This window comes from Ciona intestinalis, unplaced genomic scaffold, assembly GCF_000224145.3.
Source record: "Ciona intestinalis unplaced genomic scaffold, KH HT001064.1, whole genome shotgun sequence".
Taxonomy (NCBI): domain Eukaryota; kingdom Metazoa; phylum Chordata; class Ascidiacea; order Phlebobranchia; family Cionidae; genus Ciona; species Ciona intestinalis.
This window is the reverse complement of record NW_004191385.1, coordinates 2,309-19,163: the sequence shown is the minus strand read 5'-3', so window position 1 is coordinate 19,163 and position 16,855 is coordinate 2,309. Positions and strand designations below refer to the sequence as shown.

At 37.3% G+C, this 16,855-nt stretch overlaps 4 protein-coding genes and 1 non-coding gene across 8 annotated transcripts in view; 1 reads left to right on the top strand and 4 right to left on the bottom strand.

Moving 5' to 3' along the window:
* Positions 1-2: 2 nt before the first annotated feature.
* Positions 3-9,330, bottom strand: LOC100184929 (amyloid beta A4 precursor protein-binding family B member 1-interacting protein-like). Of its 4 annotated transcripts, XM_026839875.1 has the most exons (21): positions 9,200-9,330; positions 8,758-8,851; positions 8,317-8,403; positions 7,765-7,832; positions 6,616-6,789; positions 6,251-6,490; positions 5,921-6,193; positions 5,712-5,789; positions 5,217-5,376; positions 4,785-4,906; positions 4,260-4,328; positions 3,763-3,921; positions 3,229-3,336; positions 2,841-2,939; positions 2,438-2,537; positions 2,066-2,199; positions 1,743-1,856; positions 1,496-1,532; positions 963-1,438; positions 632-717; positions 3-218 (listed from the first exon to the last, which is right to left on the bottom strand). In XM_026839875.1, exons 1-21 carry the CDS (start codon positions 9,257-9,259, stop codon positions 143-145), a joined length of 2,814 nt encoding a protein of 937 aa, XP_026695676.1. In that variant the 5' UTR covers positions 9,260-9,330; the 3' UTR covers positions 3-142. The 4 variants fall into 4 exon arrangements, with proteins under 4 accessions (XP_026695676.1, XP_018672460.1, XP_026695677.1 ...); XM_018816915.2 differs by lacking the exon at positions 6,251-6,490; XM_026839876.1 differs by lacking the exon at positions 8,317-8,403.
* On the top strand, positions 4,654-4,697 carry mir4171 (microRNA 4171). The gene has a single exon (NR_034567.1). It is a non-coding gene; the product is annotated as a microRNA 4171 (primary transcript).
* A 1,135-nt stretch (positions 9,331-10,465) lies between the features above and the next one.
* LOC100187314 (serine/threonine-protein kinase 17A-like) lies at positions 10,466-14,656 on the bottom strand. Its single transcript, XM_018816917.2, has 7 exons — positions 14,492-14,656; positions 13,926-14,138; positions 13,627-13,768; positions 12,953-13,079; positions 12,642-12,690; positions 12,090-12,269; positions 10,466-11,550 (listed from the first exon to the last, which is right to left on the bottom strand). The coding sequence occupies exons 1-7, from the start codon at positions 14,599-14,601 to the stop codon at positions 10,839-10,841; spliced, it is 1,533 nt and encodes a 510-aa protein (XP_018672462.1). The 5' UTR covers positions 14,602-14,656; the 3' UTR covers positions 10,466-10,838.
* A 735-nt stretch (positions 14,657-15,391) lies between these two features.
* Positions 15,392-16,855, bottom strand: part of LOC104266326 — a gene marked incomplete in the record, with an annotated part of 3,766 nt that continues 2,302 nt past the window's right edge. The window contains 1 exon segment of the mRNA XM_009862211.2: positions 15,392-15,626.
* LOC108950819 lies at positions 15,620-16,691 on the bottom strand. The gene is made up of 3 exons (XM_018816914.2): positions 16,241-16,691; positions 15,957-16,159; positions 15,620-15,763 (listed from the first exon to the last, which is right to left on the bottom strand). Exons 1-3 carry the CDS (start codon positions 16,515-16,517, stop codon positions 15,713-15,715), a joined length of 531 nt encoding a protein of 176 aa, XP_018672459.1. The 5' UTR covers positions 16,518-16,691; the 3' UTR covers positions 15,620-15,712.

Genomic DNA, 16,855 nt, shown 5'->3' with positions numbered 1-16,855 from the left:
AGTTACGACATTCACTGTATATTTAATCCAGATTACATGTTGACATATTTACACATAGAATGGAACATCTAAAAACAAGTATAGTGCAAGTAACAGTGCATTGCACATGGATAAGTGTCAGGATGAGCTGCCATGCAAATATTCAACGTTTCTTTGATGAGAGTCGCGTGCCAGCGTTTCTACGAGGAGGAGGTGGGGCTCGCTTACCAAGCCCAAACCTGTATAATCATCATATTTAACTACATAAGCACCCATGTTTAGTAATTGCAGGGGAGGCAGAGATGCGTTGAAGTTGTATAAGCTTTGGCATCAAGAAGTAAACGCACGAAAATATATAGAAACGGGAAAAGTTTTTTGAAAAATCACCGCGAATCAAATTCATGCAGAACACATGGTTTGGGGTTTAACAACATTTGATAAAAACACACATTTTGTAAAATGGCAAGAAGTAGAACTGAAAATTCATATTTTATTTATAACTATTACAGCAGTTTTTGATATTTCAACTTAAAAAGTGTTAATCTGATATGCACACGCACCTCAAATGTTGAGTGATTAAAACAGACGATACCAGAGTTAGCCACTCCATATTTAACCTTACGGTATCCAACATTAATTACCCAATATTTACCTCATCGGTGATTTTGATTTAATTTGCGAAAGAATATTCTTGGTTGGAAGATTTGAACCAGCCTCGTTAACACCGGCGAATGATTCCTTTCAATATATTTGTTGTTATTATCATAATATAATACATGAATCAAACAAGGATTTCTGGTCAGTTATGACACCAACATAGTGGTATCTTACACACGAGCTGCCATGTTTGCACTGAAACATATTTGTATTATCTTCTGGCAATTGTTGAATTTTATGTTTCGTCTGTCATACAACGACACACAACAACCGTCAGATGATTTGTTACACTTTTATAATAATCATAATATTTCCCAAACATTCACCTTTAGATGTTGCACGAATGGTGGGGGTGGGGGGAAGTCGTCCGATGAATAAGTTAAGTTGGAATAATAACATGTGAGGGGCGAGGGTTTGAATGGGGGCGGGGGTTGGAAGAGTGGGGGGTCGTCCTCTAGAGAATCGTGTCGTGGGAGGTGGTTGTTGTTGTTGCTGTAATTATGTTTCTGTGGCAGCGGGGGCGGGGGTTTCTTGGAGGGTTTAAGGGGGGGTGGGGGCGGCATTGATGTCGCTGGGGGAGGAGGGGGCATTGACATGGTAGGTGGGGGTGGCATTCCCCCTGCTGGAGGGGGTGGTGGGGGTAGGGGGTCCCCGTACGACATGAATGTGGGTTTGTTGCCTGGTGGAGGAGGAGGGGGGTAATATTGGGTGTCCATGGGTGGCGGGGGCATGTCGTATTCACCCATGGGTGGGGGTGGGGGGAGATCTTCCGCTGGTGGGGGAATGGGGGGTGATGGTGGAGCTGCAACCAAAGTATTTATGTGGTTAAGTAGGTGGAACATAGAAACAATATAAATACCTTGTGTTTGTTGGGTTGGTTCAGGCATCTCATCCTCCTGTAAATACAAGATGTTTGGTTAAATATAAGTGTTGGGTATTGTGACCAAAGGATATCGGGTTCAAGGCTCATTGCTGCCACTGCTTAATAATAAGTTGTAGAATCCCGGGTGTTGGGGTGACGGGTCAACTCTGACCTTAATCCCAGAATTATCCTCTTACAAGAACTGCACCCATATGGTGACCCATATAGACCACAACCCTCCCACCTGTTGGTCCTCCTCAAGGTCCCACCAATTCGTCGACTTCTTGTTGGGTTTCCACACGGATTTTGCTCGAGTTACGTTGGATTGATTCCGATCTTCGGTGTGGACTTGTGTGGTCTGGATGTCAACAACAATAAACAATAATAGGGATGAGATACAAACAAGCATACAGCTAAAAGCATGCGATCAATAATAAAGGTGAAATTTCATCTTGGTTTTTGAATGTTTCTTATGTTTGACAACTATGGGATAAGTTTACTGCATTTTACCAGTGTCACCCCAGATTTTACTAAAATTTTAAAACATGGTGGCCACGCACAGATTACCTCAGTAGGCAAAGGAGCGTCGGCCTCGGCTCGCTTCCACGCTCCTTCGAATATATTCTTAACCCCCATGCCCCTCGTTGGGTTACTTGGTTTGTTGTGATCGACTTTCTTTGGGGATTTATTCGCCGCAGATTCTATGGAGGATAAGCTTTGTATTGTAGTGTGTTGTGTTGGCCATTTAACGAAGATTAATCCAACTCAATTGTTACTAATCGAAAGCAATCATTCACAAAGTTACAAACATGGTAACTTGTAAACGGGCACGAGGTGTATGAAACAGAACTGTATGTTATAACGACGAGGTGTATGTTATAACGACTGTCGTTGCCCCGCCATGCAAGGATAAACAAGTTACACACATAGGTTACTGACCCATCTGTTGTTGTCTGAACGCGAAATGCGATGCAACGACCGATTGCGACTTCATGTCTTCGTTCGTCTTCTCGTAATTATCGAGTAATTGTTTCCCGTACTGTAACACATAACTCATCATAACCCATGCAACCACTGATTCGGTAAAAATCACCAACAATTTCGAAGAAAACTTGTGTGGACCGTTTGTAATAAATATTACCATATAGTTTAAAAAGAGCAGTACTTAAAACAAAAAACATATTATAGACGTAAAAAAGAAAATTGTTAAAAAACTATCCCATGTGCAAAACTGAATTTCCAATCCAGCATATGCCAACTCTCCTCCAACCCTCACAACAAACACCCCCTTTACCCCCCACCCCCCTTTACCCCCCAACCCCCCTTTACCCCTACAACCCACCTTAGCGAGTCGTATACCAACCGTCCACCTCATCAAGGATTTAAAATCTTCACAACAAAGATATTTTATGTGCTTCGATTTTATCTGGAACTCTGGTCTCTAGATGGTGATAAAGAGCATTATAATACAACGAACACACATATACATAGACAGGAACGTACTTTCCAAATCTGGCTTTAAATCCTAAGCTAGAACCTCACCCATATAGAATACAACATACTAAACCATCGCCCATATATGTAATGTATTACTAACACCTGGTTACCAAAATACTCACAACTTTCCATGCATTTAAATCTAACAATACAAGAGGATAATGATGTTTTTATAATAATTACCTAAATCTATTGTTCGCACACAATCAACAATAATTATGACATCACAATACCTTTAGTGCGAACCCATAATCAAACGGAGATTTAAATCTTTTCTTCCAACCACGTCCGAGGTATAATAACGATTGTTCGAACATAATGAGACAAGTGAGGTCGGAAACCTTAATTGTTACGTCATAATACATCAGGTTTGTGTTACGGAATATTTAAGAAAATATTGGTTTGCAATGAAATCAAAACCATTTGCATTTTTACCAACGATACTATAGTTATATCGGTTGGCAAACATTTACGTGCAAAACATTTGGAAATACTAACGGGATGATCGCAAAACAAGCGATATAAGAATCCCGAAACTTTATTACTAAAGCTGCTGCAAGGACATCAGGGCAACTTACAGTTTGATAAGTACCGACTCACTTAGTAACATAATCATATACTTTCGTGAATAACTAAACCAATCTTTGTTTTAAAACAGTTTTCATACTTGTGTGAAATATGAGGACACAGTATTACTTGGAAGCAAACACAACAACTACATTACGTGGAGCCACACACATGATATATCACAAGCAACCACAACCCACCTTCTTCCCTTTCTTAGGTTCCCCACCCTTGCTAACATACAACCCCGATGAACGTAACACACAATATTTACGCGACCATGACTTTCCTTCACTTTTAATATGAAGGAAGCCCTCAACTTCTGGCACGCCTGAACTTGGACCTTTGCCCGAGAAAAACTCCTGGGGAAAAATGTTTTATTAGAAAAACGATCATAATATGTAATAATTATTATACAAGTTACATCAGTAATAACATGAACATCTGGCACAACTAGCAGGGGTTGAAACTCTTGGGTTAAAAATATACAAGAGGTTAAACAAGCATTATAACACGATGAACATGTTAATAATGTTATAATGATTTTATTTAAAGTGTTGAATTAGTTGGTTATTATTTTGCGCATTACAAAGGCATGGCTAATATACATGTTATGTCTGGTGTAATTTATTGAGGATTATAATATTTCGATTTGTGTGTTGACATTTCATTTGGTTAAAATAAAAATTGAAATATTCACCTCAAGTAATGTCTGCTTATGTCGTTCTTGCATTTGATCCTGGTTGTCCGATTGGCTTAACAGGTAATGCTGGGACATAAACATAATTATTCGATAACAGATGTTTCAGCAAGTCTATTCAGTCTTTTCACTGATAATGCAACAGAAACATCTGTTGTTGTTTGATGAGTAAATTGCTTCATTAAAATAAATTACAACCAGATGATAATAAAGTAATTAATTATGACTAATTATAATTGCAACCAAACCAACCCAATACACAACATATGATGCCCCTCGTGTTTGAAAGAAACCTCCAACCCATCTCAGGAAGTTTCAGACTTACAACAGGGTATGTATGTTACAGCAGAACCAACACAAGAAAAAGGTCTAAATTGAACTTATAAGTCGCAAATGACTCTCTTAAGGAAGCCAGGACTTTTTCTTAGGTCAGAGTCAATCAGACACTTTTTTCTGATAGACAAAATATCAAACTCCACATCAGCGACCACCTAACATAAATATGTTGATTCATAAATAAGTTACCTGCGGATTTTTAAACAAAGCATATTTATCTTTACGTTCCACAAATCGAAGTTGGTTGGTCGTATCTCGCGTCCAATGCGTCATAATCTCGCAAGGTTTCTCGTGTTCTTCGAACATTCGGTCTAATCATACAAATCTTAAGCAAAGTTGTTCATTTTGTAATCTTTAATATTGCGTTAAATTTAGGAAACAGACCAAGCAAGGGGAAACAGCCAAGATATTATATATATATATAAAAAGAACACTTTATATAAAGTAAGTAAGATATTGGTATTTAGTAGAGTGGGGTAAGATGAGACACCTTTAACGCATAATATCCAAATATCCTGATCGTGTTTTAAAATTAACAACAGTCTATGGGAGTTGTGAGGATACGTTTTTTTATTTATATAGTGTCCCATCTTTCCCCACCTTATATACCCCCAAACTCACCCATAAACAAACTGGGCAATTCTTCAATAAGCGCCCAGTTAGATGACGTGTCATAATGATTCTTCTCGATCAATTGTTTCATCACAACACGAACTGTCATCCGTTCGTCGATCACAACCGTCTTCGAACTATCGTCCTTGTTGTAGACTTTCACCACAAACTAAACATAATCTTGTTCACCCCAAGTTGAATATTATTAACCGGGTGCTTCTTATATTATCTACGTCACCTTAAATATCACGACAAACCTCCGTCAATGCAACCATGACAGGGCATTGGTTGGGTGTTTACATTGTAACTGAGGTCATATATGTACTTGGGCAAGAAACAGCAATTGCTTCAACTCAGTGGCCACTAATGGGTTGTACCACACTAGATGTTGGGGTAACAGGTCAATTCTGGCCTATATCCCACGTTCCAAGACATGCCTTACTGTACGATCTCACCCAAATAGAACACACACTGTTACAAAGATGATTATGACATCACACCCACCTTTTGTATCCTTGCTTCTTTCATCTTTTCAAGAGCTTCTCGCATTTTCTCCGACTTTATCCGCTCTTCTCTTTCCTCCTGTGACATCATAGTAGAATAACAATCGCATATTCATGATGTCATAACACCAGGTTTTACGAATATGTTGAAACAACAAAATTAACTTAAAATAACATAAACAAACCAAGAACATGCAATGGTTGACTTACAACCGACATTTCAGCTCCGTCCAAATTCTCAACAAGGTTTAATTTTTCCTCAAGTTTTGAGATGTCGTCGTAAACGAGTTTGTTTGTTTCGGAAGCGGGACCTGTTACGTTAGGACCCATTATGTTGGGACCCATATTGGGACCGGAAGTTTCTGAATCTACATCTGACACGGACGATGTTGTCGTCGTTACGCTGATGTTGTCTATTTGTGTTGGAGGTTCATCAGGTGTTGGATCTTTATGTGGATGTGTATCCTCCATATGATGAACATGCTAAGAACACATTATCATGCAACCATCATATCCACCATGTATATAATGTTCACTTACTGGTTTCGGGGGCGGTTTGGGTTTCTTGGGGAGGGGGGGTTTGAATGTTGGTTCTTGTGGGGTGGGGGGTGTGTTATTGTGTGTGGGGGGTGTTGGGGGTTTGTTGGGGATAGGGGGGTGTTGGGGGTTTGTTGGGGTCATGGGGGGTGTGTATTTGTTGGACGGATATGTGGCAGGTATTGGGGTGGCAGGTGGCGATTGACACAACGAGTTAACGAGTCCATCGAGTTCAAGCAGAACCTTCATTCGAACGAAGAAATAAAATATGACATGCTCAACATAAAGATAACATAAATAAAACATAAAAATGAAAACCAAAAATATAACATAGAAATAACACAAACTTATACACAACAATAAGTTACCGGAGACAACGTCGCGAGTTCTTCCTCCGTTATCCCGGGTTGTTTCGATTGTTCTTGCTCGATATCGTTCGTTAAACCCTCCAGTGAAATATCTTCGTTGTCGTCGTGGTAATTAACGAACCCTCCGTGGGTGAAACTCTTCTCACCTTGCCCCGCTCGCTTGAGGGTGTTGAACTGGGTGAGGGAAAAGTGGGGTCAATATACGACATACAGTATGTATGTACACATACATGTCAACATATATTGTTAAACTGGGCAATGGTACGTGTAAGTGACAACACTGTTACTGTTAACACAAATATTACATTTGATTTGTTGGGATGTTGTTCATTACACATGTTGCATGTATTATATATTGATCAACTACAAATATGTTTATTATGATAAAGTTAATTCAATATCTATCATTATATTGTTAATATCGATATTTATATAATGTTGGGATGATGACTTAAATTACATCTTGTTGAACTGGAACACAATGCTTCATGATATAATGTATTTATGTGTTATATTAGAGTATGTACGTATCATTCATATAATGTTAAACTGGAACAACATTTGATCAACTGTGGTGATAAATAATAATATTATTGTTGTCCCTAACAATTATAATATCGTGGGGATTATGTTGATACTTTTGATCAATACGTTGTATATCATGTACCATGCATACACATGAGATGTTGTTCACTGCTACACCGTGTATAACATACGCATGGACTTCACCTTACAAGGCAAACAATGAATAAAATCTGAATAATCTTTACAATATTTGGCCAACAAATATGATGTAACATTCCGAACCACTTTCTCCCATATTTAAATATTTATTCCATTACAAACATGAGGTAACATTACAATCCACACCCTGACAATATGTTAACGTCTATATTATATTAACAATTGTTGCTTTGCTGTTAATTAGTTTTGTATAAACCATACTATTATAATTTGTTTGTAAAAAGGTTTTGTAAGATGATGGCAAATTATATTTAAACTACACAAGCCTCATAACTGCAGTATGTTTGCAAGCCTGATTTCACATTTACATATATTTAAATATTTCTGCCAAAAAATACATTAACTTCCGTAAGTTTTACCAAACTAATTGTTGACACAATAACATAATTATGACATCACACTCACCTTTTGACCCCCGTCATCGAAATCTCTCGGCAAACTATCTCGACCTGTATTGCTTGGTTTGTTGGTATCTGGGGAATGGAATGTTCCTTTGGTTCAAACGTTGCTACCATGTTTGGGGTAATTGAATAAAACCAAACAAAGCAGAAGTCACTATTATGCTGCGCGAGCCATATGTTCTACAACATCTGGCTTGTAGATAAATCCAAGCAGGGTTGTTCATTCGCGACAATCAACCAATATAAAGAGCAAACATTCAAAACACTTGTTTTTTAAAATAGTTGCTTATTCAGTGAAATGGCGTATCACGGCTCTTACAAAAATACACCAACAGATAGTGGGGTGTGATGCCATTCATTATGGTTTAAGTAATGAAAGTATTTGATATTTATTTGTCTCGCAACACTGGGTTCCCTCGTAAATGGGTGTCTATGACATCATAATGTTAAATATATTCCAACAATATTATGACTTCCACGTGTTACATCACAATTGATATTATGATGTCACAATCATTGAAGGAAACAACAACAATAGCCATTGTTACACACAAACCTTCAATTGTCTGACTCGCTAAATTTTCTTCAAATAAACAAAGATCATCGAGCATTGAATTAAGGTCGATGTCTTCTTTGTGGGGAACTATGGACATTATGACATCATAAGTGATCGTTACTTGATATATGTAATGGGGGGATTACCCTGATTGAATACTATTCAATAAACACGGTGACTGACTCTGTATACAGCTGTAGCAGGCGACACAGTTATTGGATGCCAGCTTCGTAAACGTCAGCTGGTTCAGGTATTTTTTACAACATGGCGTTTACAAACTAAGAAATAAACCTTTGTCTTCATTAAAATTGGTGTCAAAATATCTTTGCGTAAATAAGTGGCAGATAAATTTGGTATCAATAACTCATATAACCTGGTTATAATTCAATAATAATTATTGTTTGAGCAACAATTCCTTCTGTGACATCATAAGCAACTTACTTTGTGGAGGAGGCTTGTTTGCGATTGGTTTATTTGGGGGCGGGGGAGGATGGGACGGTTGGGTTGGTTTGGTTGGTGGGCCATCTTCAAGTTGCTGGGAAAACAAAATGTAAGAATTATAAACGAAAACTTTAATTATCGAATGAAACACAAATCGTTGTTCATGATACAAGAATCCAAGTTATTATGACGTAAACAATCGTTACATTACCCATGATAAACATGCGGAACTTCCACCAATGTTTCCACAGATTAAGTTGGATACATTAGTATCGCTCCCGTGTGCACGACCGATAAAGCTGTTTCACCCCATTGCGGGTAAACAGCGACTTGGGGCAAATATGGTAAGCTGCAGTTATACTGCTGGTGTATTCATACACCTCATGCTCACTTCGATACACATGGCGTATCCATACACCTCATGCTCGCTGTCGAGACATACCTGCGTCAAACCCTCAAGTTCACCAAGCAGATCTCCCAATACGTCATCAAGGTTATCCATGATGTCACTGATGATGTCACAAATACATTAAATGGAAACACACCGTAAAGATACAAACACTGTCAAGAGAAATAAAACGTCAACAATCATAAAATATCTCAAACGCTAAGAAGTTATAGTGAAGAATCCTCCCCCACGTTATCCCCTAACTACCAACCTCTAACACTTTCCCCCTAATATGTAACGTATATACAAGACGATTCTTCACTAGGGCCATAACTGCTACATTTATTTTACAGTAGGTTCTATTAAACTTACTTAAAAATAAATGCTTTTAAGTAACATATTCTAAAAATCTAAAACCTTACCCTACAACATTACTATATGTGACATGACATATATAACTGCCTCCACAGGAAAATGGTCAGCCATCTATACCGGAAGTTACCTCATTAACCATATGACGTCACGAAATGTTAACATTGGCAACATAGACTGTCGGCCATACTTGATGTTTATGAACAAAAAAGGGCGTGTTGACTTTATGATAGATAGTTACATCTGTTTAGTATTACACAATATACGCGCTTGAAGGAATAGAACCCAGATATCTTATCACGGGCGTGGTCTAACTGGCTGTTCCCGAATATATTAAGTAAGTTGCCGAATTAAAGTTGATTGAAAGTTCACCCAGTTTTATAATTTAATAATGATACTCTACCGCCACTGTGTGGACGGTTGCATTTAGAATACCTGCCACACAAGGACGCTACATACGTAAATAATGTAGTCGTATCGGGAAGTAATGTATTTTAAAATATTAAACGTTTTCACAAAACTATGTGTTGAATATTACTTCATAAAATGCGAGGTTTAATCTAATTTCGAATACCTTAAATAACATCCTGATTAAAACAAAGTTTGATATCTAAACTGAAATATTTGTGAATGAGGTATTCATATTAACCAAAGAGATAAATTGGTTTTAATCTCTTTGTATTAACTTTATTATACCATGTTGGTGGTACCTGCATCGCCCAACACATAATGTGTGTCATAAGTTTGCTTACCCAAGCACCACAACAATGGCAACATCAAGTTTCGAACCCAGTATCCTCTGTTGAGCATTCTTACCCCAAACTGTCAACCTAAACCTATATCATGTCACATGTAGTCAAACTGCTAGCTACCCAATTACATGGCTGGTTATCCATTGTGACCTCATAGTAGTTTCTATGATATCATAGATCACATTATCACACCACAAGATTTAAATATAAATTTAATGTCATCACACAAAGTTAGTTGTAATAAACCCACTCAATGCCAGCATTAAGTTTGGTGGAAAAATATCAACAACCCTGCGCGTGTGTGTGGGGTAAAACTGGAATGTGCGAAAAGTAAAAATCAATAAAACTCGCAATCGGTGAATAATGTCAGCGGATTAAAAAATAAACAATCAGGAAAATCACTTTGGTTTGCGAACACGTGTTTAATAGGGTGGGGGTAGCTCTACGTGTTTCATAAAAAAGTTACTAATTTTGGACGAATGTCATTATTGTGCAATATGTTGAAATAATAAATAGTTCGTAATAAATTGAACATTTTTACCAAATATTTTGCGAACATTGCCGGCAAATTAAGTAGTTTGCGTCGATGTTGTCGCAGAGGTATATACATGGACAGTGTTCGAATCACTTTTAATAAAATCACACCTTCGACGTTTAGTGCTTTGTTTTGGGGAAACTGGAAACAACTTCGATTGTTCTTCATGTTGGGTGGGTGGTTTGTCGTGGGTTGGGGGGCTGAGTGAGTTTGGGGGGCTGAGTGAGTTTTCCTTATCCTCATGTGTGGTACGCAACTCACCAGCTTTGGTGGAATGAAGCAAGTTGCTATTCATGTCTGTTCCATTTCCGTTAATTGTAGTGGTGGCATTGGATCCAGTGTTGCCAGATCCAGTGTTACCAGATTCAGTGTTGCCGGATCCAGTGTTGCCAGATCCAGTGTTGCCAGATTCAGTGTTGCCGGATCCAGTGTTGCCAGATTCAGTGTTGCCAGTTTCAGAGTTACCAGATCCAGTGTTGCCAGATTCAGTGTTGCCGGATCCAGTGTTGCCAGATCCAGTGTTGCCGGATTCAGTGTTGCCAGATCCAGTGATGTCGGATCCAGTGATGCCAGATTCAGTGTTGTCAGATTCAGTGTTGCCAGATCCAGTGTTGCCAGATCCAGTGTTGCCAGACACAACATCTACGGGAAACACTTCATCTTGTATCGGTAGAATATTATCTCGTGGATGAACGGATCCGACCAACCACGGGTGTTGCAGACATTCCCGCGCGTTTATTCGCATCCTGCGTTAAACAGGATATGATGTCATAAAGCGCCATAGTAAATGGTGTGATGTCATAATATCCTCTGCCACATTCCCACACATTACTTAACCAACTAAATATTTAAATAAAGTTTTACCAAAAAAATTACAAAATTTATCAAAACATTATAAATTCCAATATTGTGTAATACTAATAATATACCCTGGTAATGTATCACCAATCTGCAGACAAAATGTTAGCAACATAAAATTAATATTTTATTTTAGCAACATAAGCTAATGTTAAACAGATTACAAAACACACACAACAATTGCTTCAGTTCGCCAACCAAACAGCTGTTTCTAATAATACGCCTCGTAACAACTGTGGGGGGCCGACACAAAAGCTATCTATATTTAAACATTATGTTTGGCATTATGCTGCAGCATCATATGCCACAACAGAAGCAGAATAAAACTTCATTATATATTTTAACGTATATCGCCATTATGTTTCACTTTTACATCAGAAGAAACATTATGTATGACAACAACGTTATATCGACCAACAACACTTACGATGGATCTCGTTGTAACATCTTTGTCATGAGGTCTTTACACGCTGCGTTCTTCGATTTAAACAAATCATCGGGAAAGTCGAGAACCCCCGTTGTCACGTTCATTAATGTCTCGTTCTTATTATCGCCCAAGAAAGGTGAGACTCCCGTCAACATCACGTAACAAACCACGCCTAATGACCTATAATGATGTCATGATGATGTCATAATGTAAACAATGGGTTGTAACAATGTCCATTATTGACATCACACACAAGTAACAACCATTAACAAGTTGATTCAAAGTGACCAACTAACTACAATGTTAAAGATGATTGAACAGGAAGATGGGAATTTTATTAAAAGAAATAAAACTTTATTCAAAACAAAATATTACTCTTCGGGAAATATTTGTAGGAAAATAAATAAATGGAAACTATTAAGTTTGAATATTGTACAGTAAGCCTGCACACCAATGTATTGTAAAACTATGGTTGCAATATTTTAATACAATTTATATTTTATTAAAACTTTTCTTTGCAATAAAACTTAAATTAAATATTAATAACCGTACCAGATATCGGTCAACGTGCTGATTGGTTCAAAATTCAAGACTTCAGGAGCTGCAACAGTAATTATGATGTCATAATAACAAGCACATAAATGCCAATCATGCATTATGATGTCATAAGTCATTATTGAGTCATAAAGGTTTCAATAAAAGACCGATGCTGCCATTTTAGGCGAATACAATTCACTTAGCAAATTATTCGTTAGACTTTTTTGTCAGTTATGTTTCTTATTCTTGATCATAAGAACCAGGTCCATTGGTTCTTTAAGCCATGAGAATCATTTCATTGCAGTTACTGAAGCATAACCACTCACCAACATAATCAGGCGTGCCAAGAATTTCACGAATCTCAATTTCTTGAGCGAGGATCTTTGACAAACCGAAGTCAACCAACTTAATATCGCCGTCCACTCCTCCCTCGGTAAGGAGAATGTTCTGTGGCTGTGACACATCATGTGTCATAATGGATATTTATATCTATTATGATGTCATCAAGCATTACTTTTACATTATTCACCAATATCTTGCATGGGGGCAACTTCAATCAAGTAGCATAACAATGATTGTATTTAACTTATTTATCCTCACATGGCGGGGCAATGATAGTCGTTATAACACGGGTGTTCTGTTTCATACACTTCGTGCCCGCTTACAAGTTACCACGTATTTAACTTATTTATCCTCACATGGTGGGGTAACAACAGTCGTTATAACACGGGTGTTCTGTTTCATACACCTCGTGCTCGCTTACAAGTTACCAAGTATGTAACTTATTTATCCTCAACAACAGTCGTTATAACACAGGCGTTCTGTTTTATACACCTCGTGCCCGCTTACAAGTTACCACGTATGTAACTTTGTGGGTGATTGTTTTTCTGTATGGCTGACGAATTAAACAACCCATCAGTGACCACTGGGTTGAAGCAATTGCCGTTAAGTGTCTTGCCACACATACGACAACAATGGCAGCAAAATTAAGTAAACACACTTTAAGATCAAGATGCACGATGTTGTTTGAATGAAGGAAATCAACAGCCTCCAATATTTGTTGCAACAATCTTCTCGTCGTTGTTTCATTGAACGGATCTTTCACTCCGATGCAATGATCGAAAATCTCGCCACCAGCAGCGCTGTAGACCATTATGATGTCATAATAACAGGTTTATAATCATAACATGGTATTTAAATTAAACAATCTAGTTATTTGTAGTTAAATATGTTCAACTACGAACTTTATCAATATAATTTATTACATAACATATCATCTGTTATTTGTTTAATACTTACTATTCCAATATAAGAGTGACTTCAGTTGTTGTTTCATAAACTTTATATAAATTGATCAGATGTGGATGATGGGTGCTTATTTCGAGCACAGCGATCTCATGGAAAATATCCGGCGTGCAATCGCGACAGTGACGTCGTTTACGGATGCATTTCGCGGCAAATCTTCGGCCGCTTGATTTCTCGACACATTTCTTCACGACAGCAAACTTTCCTCTGTGAGTCATACAAGTGATTATGACATCATAGAGTGAACAAAATGGTGATTATGTTATAACAATAAAGTATTGACCGGTGTAATTAAGATTGACACATTATGACATAATATTAATAATGATTATGTTTCAAATCCCATTATGATGTCACTATATAGGGGAGTGGTAACACAATCGGAAGAATATTGACTGTATATACATAACAAGTCATATCGCAAATTAAATATAAAAAAGGAGAAGTTTTAACTAATTTATTTTATAAATATAATTATTGACAAAATAAATTAAATTAACATTAAAAGTTCCATCAGGTTATTTTATATTAAACATAGATATTATGACATCACAACGAACCTTCCGATTGTATCTTCAATATTGAAGAAGTTTTGCCACGGTTCAGTGATTATCCTCGTCCTGATGTCGGTTAAACTTCCCGATCGACGAGGATTTGATGAAAAAGGCATCGAAAGCTAACCTAACACACTATGGGGGTGGAATATATAGGTTGGGGGGTTGGGTCAACATTTATTAACAATAACCCTAACAATTAACTTATTGAAACTAAACTATATTTCCAATCAGCCTAACATTTTATATATTTTTATTTTGAACAAATACAAACACTTTTCTGCCAATGAACTCATAACTACCCTATAACCTAACAATCAATTAAAACCAAAGGTCCAAAACTATATTTTCAATCGGGCTACCGTTTTATATTTTATTACAAATACAAATACTTTGCTGCTAGTGTAGAATCCTCCCCCCTATGTCCCTGCTATAGAATCTAGACTACAAACCTTCAACCCATAATAACTACTATAACCTCTAACACTTTCCACCAGCCTGCGAACTTTAACGTTGTGGAGGATTCCTTTTTAGTGAAAAATTTTCCCCCAAAACCGAAACTACACCCTAACGTTCAGCCTGTTGTGTAACGTTGCGGAAGATTCTTCACTAGCGCCACGGTTGTTAATATATAAATATATTCTTAAGCAGCCAACAACGTACACGGTAACTACAAACAAATCAGTTTTTTTTTACATTTAACTTTTAAACGCAATAAATCTGGAAGCGAAACATCAAAGCATTCTGCCAAAATATTTCAAACTGCAGTGTTGACCAAATATTTAAAACAAAAGAGCCTATAAAAAAGCAGGTATTTGTTCGTATTATAAAAATAGCAGAAGTTCCTGTTAAAACTATATTTAATGTGTTTCACACTGAGTCCGCAAATAAACACCCTGGTGTCACTTAAAACATAAAAATTTATTTATCCATTCGAATACAATAACGAAGAACAAAAAAACAACGAAGAAAAGGGAATTAACACCAAAACAAAAGTTAATAAAACACGCGTTGGATAAAAGGTGTGTCAAAGAAGTAAAAAGGGCATTAGTTATGAACTCCCATTTAGTTGTTCATATTTAAATAAACAAGTTACAATGTAATTTGAAGAAAAGTGTGTGTAAAGGTCACCAACCAATCCAACTAATAAGGTGTCTCACACCATGCACATGCGGCATTGAGGGTTTAGTACTATCATTGATAAGCAACAAGAAATAAACTTCTAAGTCAATTTTTTACATTCTTCTGCGAAGAGTTTTGTTGTTGATTGACATCGGAGTTTTGTTGTTGATTGACATCGAAGTTTTGTTGTTGATTGACCTCGGAGTTTTGTTGTTGATTGACATCGGAGTTTTGTTGTTGATTGATATCAGAGTTTTGTTGTTTTTTTGACATCAGAGTTTTATTGTTGATTGACATCGGAGTTTTGTTGTTGATTGACATCAGAGTTTTGTTGTTGATTGATATTGGAACTTAACAACGCAAAGTTTGTTTGGTTTACTCCAGAAACAATGGTGGAACCAGTGACGTTGGTGGTTTGGTTAGAACTTTTATTTCGTTGTATATTGGTATCAGAACATGCCACCGCAGAATTTGTAACGGTAGACCCAGCAAGAATGGTGGATCCAGTAACGTTGCCGATCTGGATATTTGGTTGAACGGGCTGCTGCTGATCTGAAATTGGAAGCACCAATAAAGAAACTATTGACACCTTTGCACCATTGATGCAAGTCAACAATCATATAATCAACTTACCTTGTGTGATGGGAAGTGGAAAACGGAAATCAGCATTCCAGTTAAAACTTCCACATTTTGCTTTTGCTATCAAGTTAACTTCATGGGGAGATTGTTTGATAACTTTAAATCGGTGATCAAACTGACACGATTTATTTATCTGTTTAGCAGGGATGATGAATCTCGGTTTAGGAATATTAACATTTTTGTTTTCTTCTTCACATTTCTCAAGGCAGAGAATCAAATCGCTCAGTAACCTTGGAACAAGTACATATGGTTTTATGAAATTAATAAACATAGATTATTCAAATTTTTAAACTTTTTACCATTTGACGTAGTTGATTAAGTTTTTAATCTGAAACATTGCCTAAAAAATCAAGGTGAAACGAACAACTATGATTGGAGTATATTGTATATATGTGCACAGTATTATTAGTTTGCACTTTGTATATTGTTGTGTGCGTTTGTAGATGCAGTCCAATAAAGCCTATATTATAGTCCGGCGCCGTGGCTAAGTGGTTAGTGCGCCCGCCTGTAACCCAGAGGTAATGGATTCAAGGCTCGTCGCTGCTACCATTGTGGGCGTATGTGTTCTTGGGAAAGACACTTAACGGCAATTGCTCCAATCCAGTGGTT

Bases quoted from the DNA above. Each gene is read 5' to 3' on its own strand.
- LOC100184929 (XM_026839875.1), bottom strand. From the start codon at position 9,259: ATGGATAACCTTGATGACGTATTGGGAGATCTGCTTGGTGAACTTGAG. The intron at 3,922-4,259 runs GTGAATATTTCA...ATTTTTCCCCAG, and splicing joins ATAAGCAGACATTACTTGAG to GAGTTTTTCTCGGGCAAAGG. The intron at 2,538-2,840 runs GTGGGTTGTAGG...TATGTGTTACAG, and splicing joins TTGGTATACGACTCGCTAAG to TACGGGAAACAATTACTCGA.
- LOC108950819 (XM_018816914.2), bottom strand. From the start codon at position 16,517: ATGTTTATTAATTTCATAAAACCATATGTACTTGTTCCAAGGTTACTG. The intron at 16,160-16,240 runs GTAAGTTGATTA...TTCCAATTTCAG, and splicing joins TCCACTTCCCATCACACAAG to ATCAGCAGCAGCCCGTTCAA. The intron at 15,764-15,956 runs TCCAATATCAAT...CAACAACAAAAC, and splicing joins CAAACTTTGCGTTGTTAAGT to TCCGATGTCAATCAACAACA.
- LOC100187314 (XM_018816917.2), bottom strand. From the start codon at position 14,601: ATGCCTTTTTCATCAAATCCTCGTCGATCGGGAAGTTTAACCGACATC. The intron at 13,080-13,626 runs GTGTGTTTACTT...GATGTGTCACAG, and splicing joins TCGTGCATCTTGATCTTAAA to CCACAGAACATTCTCCTTAC. The intron at 12,691-12,952 runs GTGAGTGGTTAT...TTACTGTTGCAG, and splicing joins TGGCACGCCTGATTATGTTG to CTCCTGAAGTCTTGAATTTT.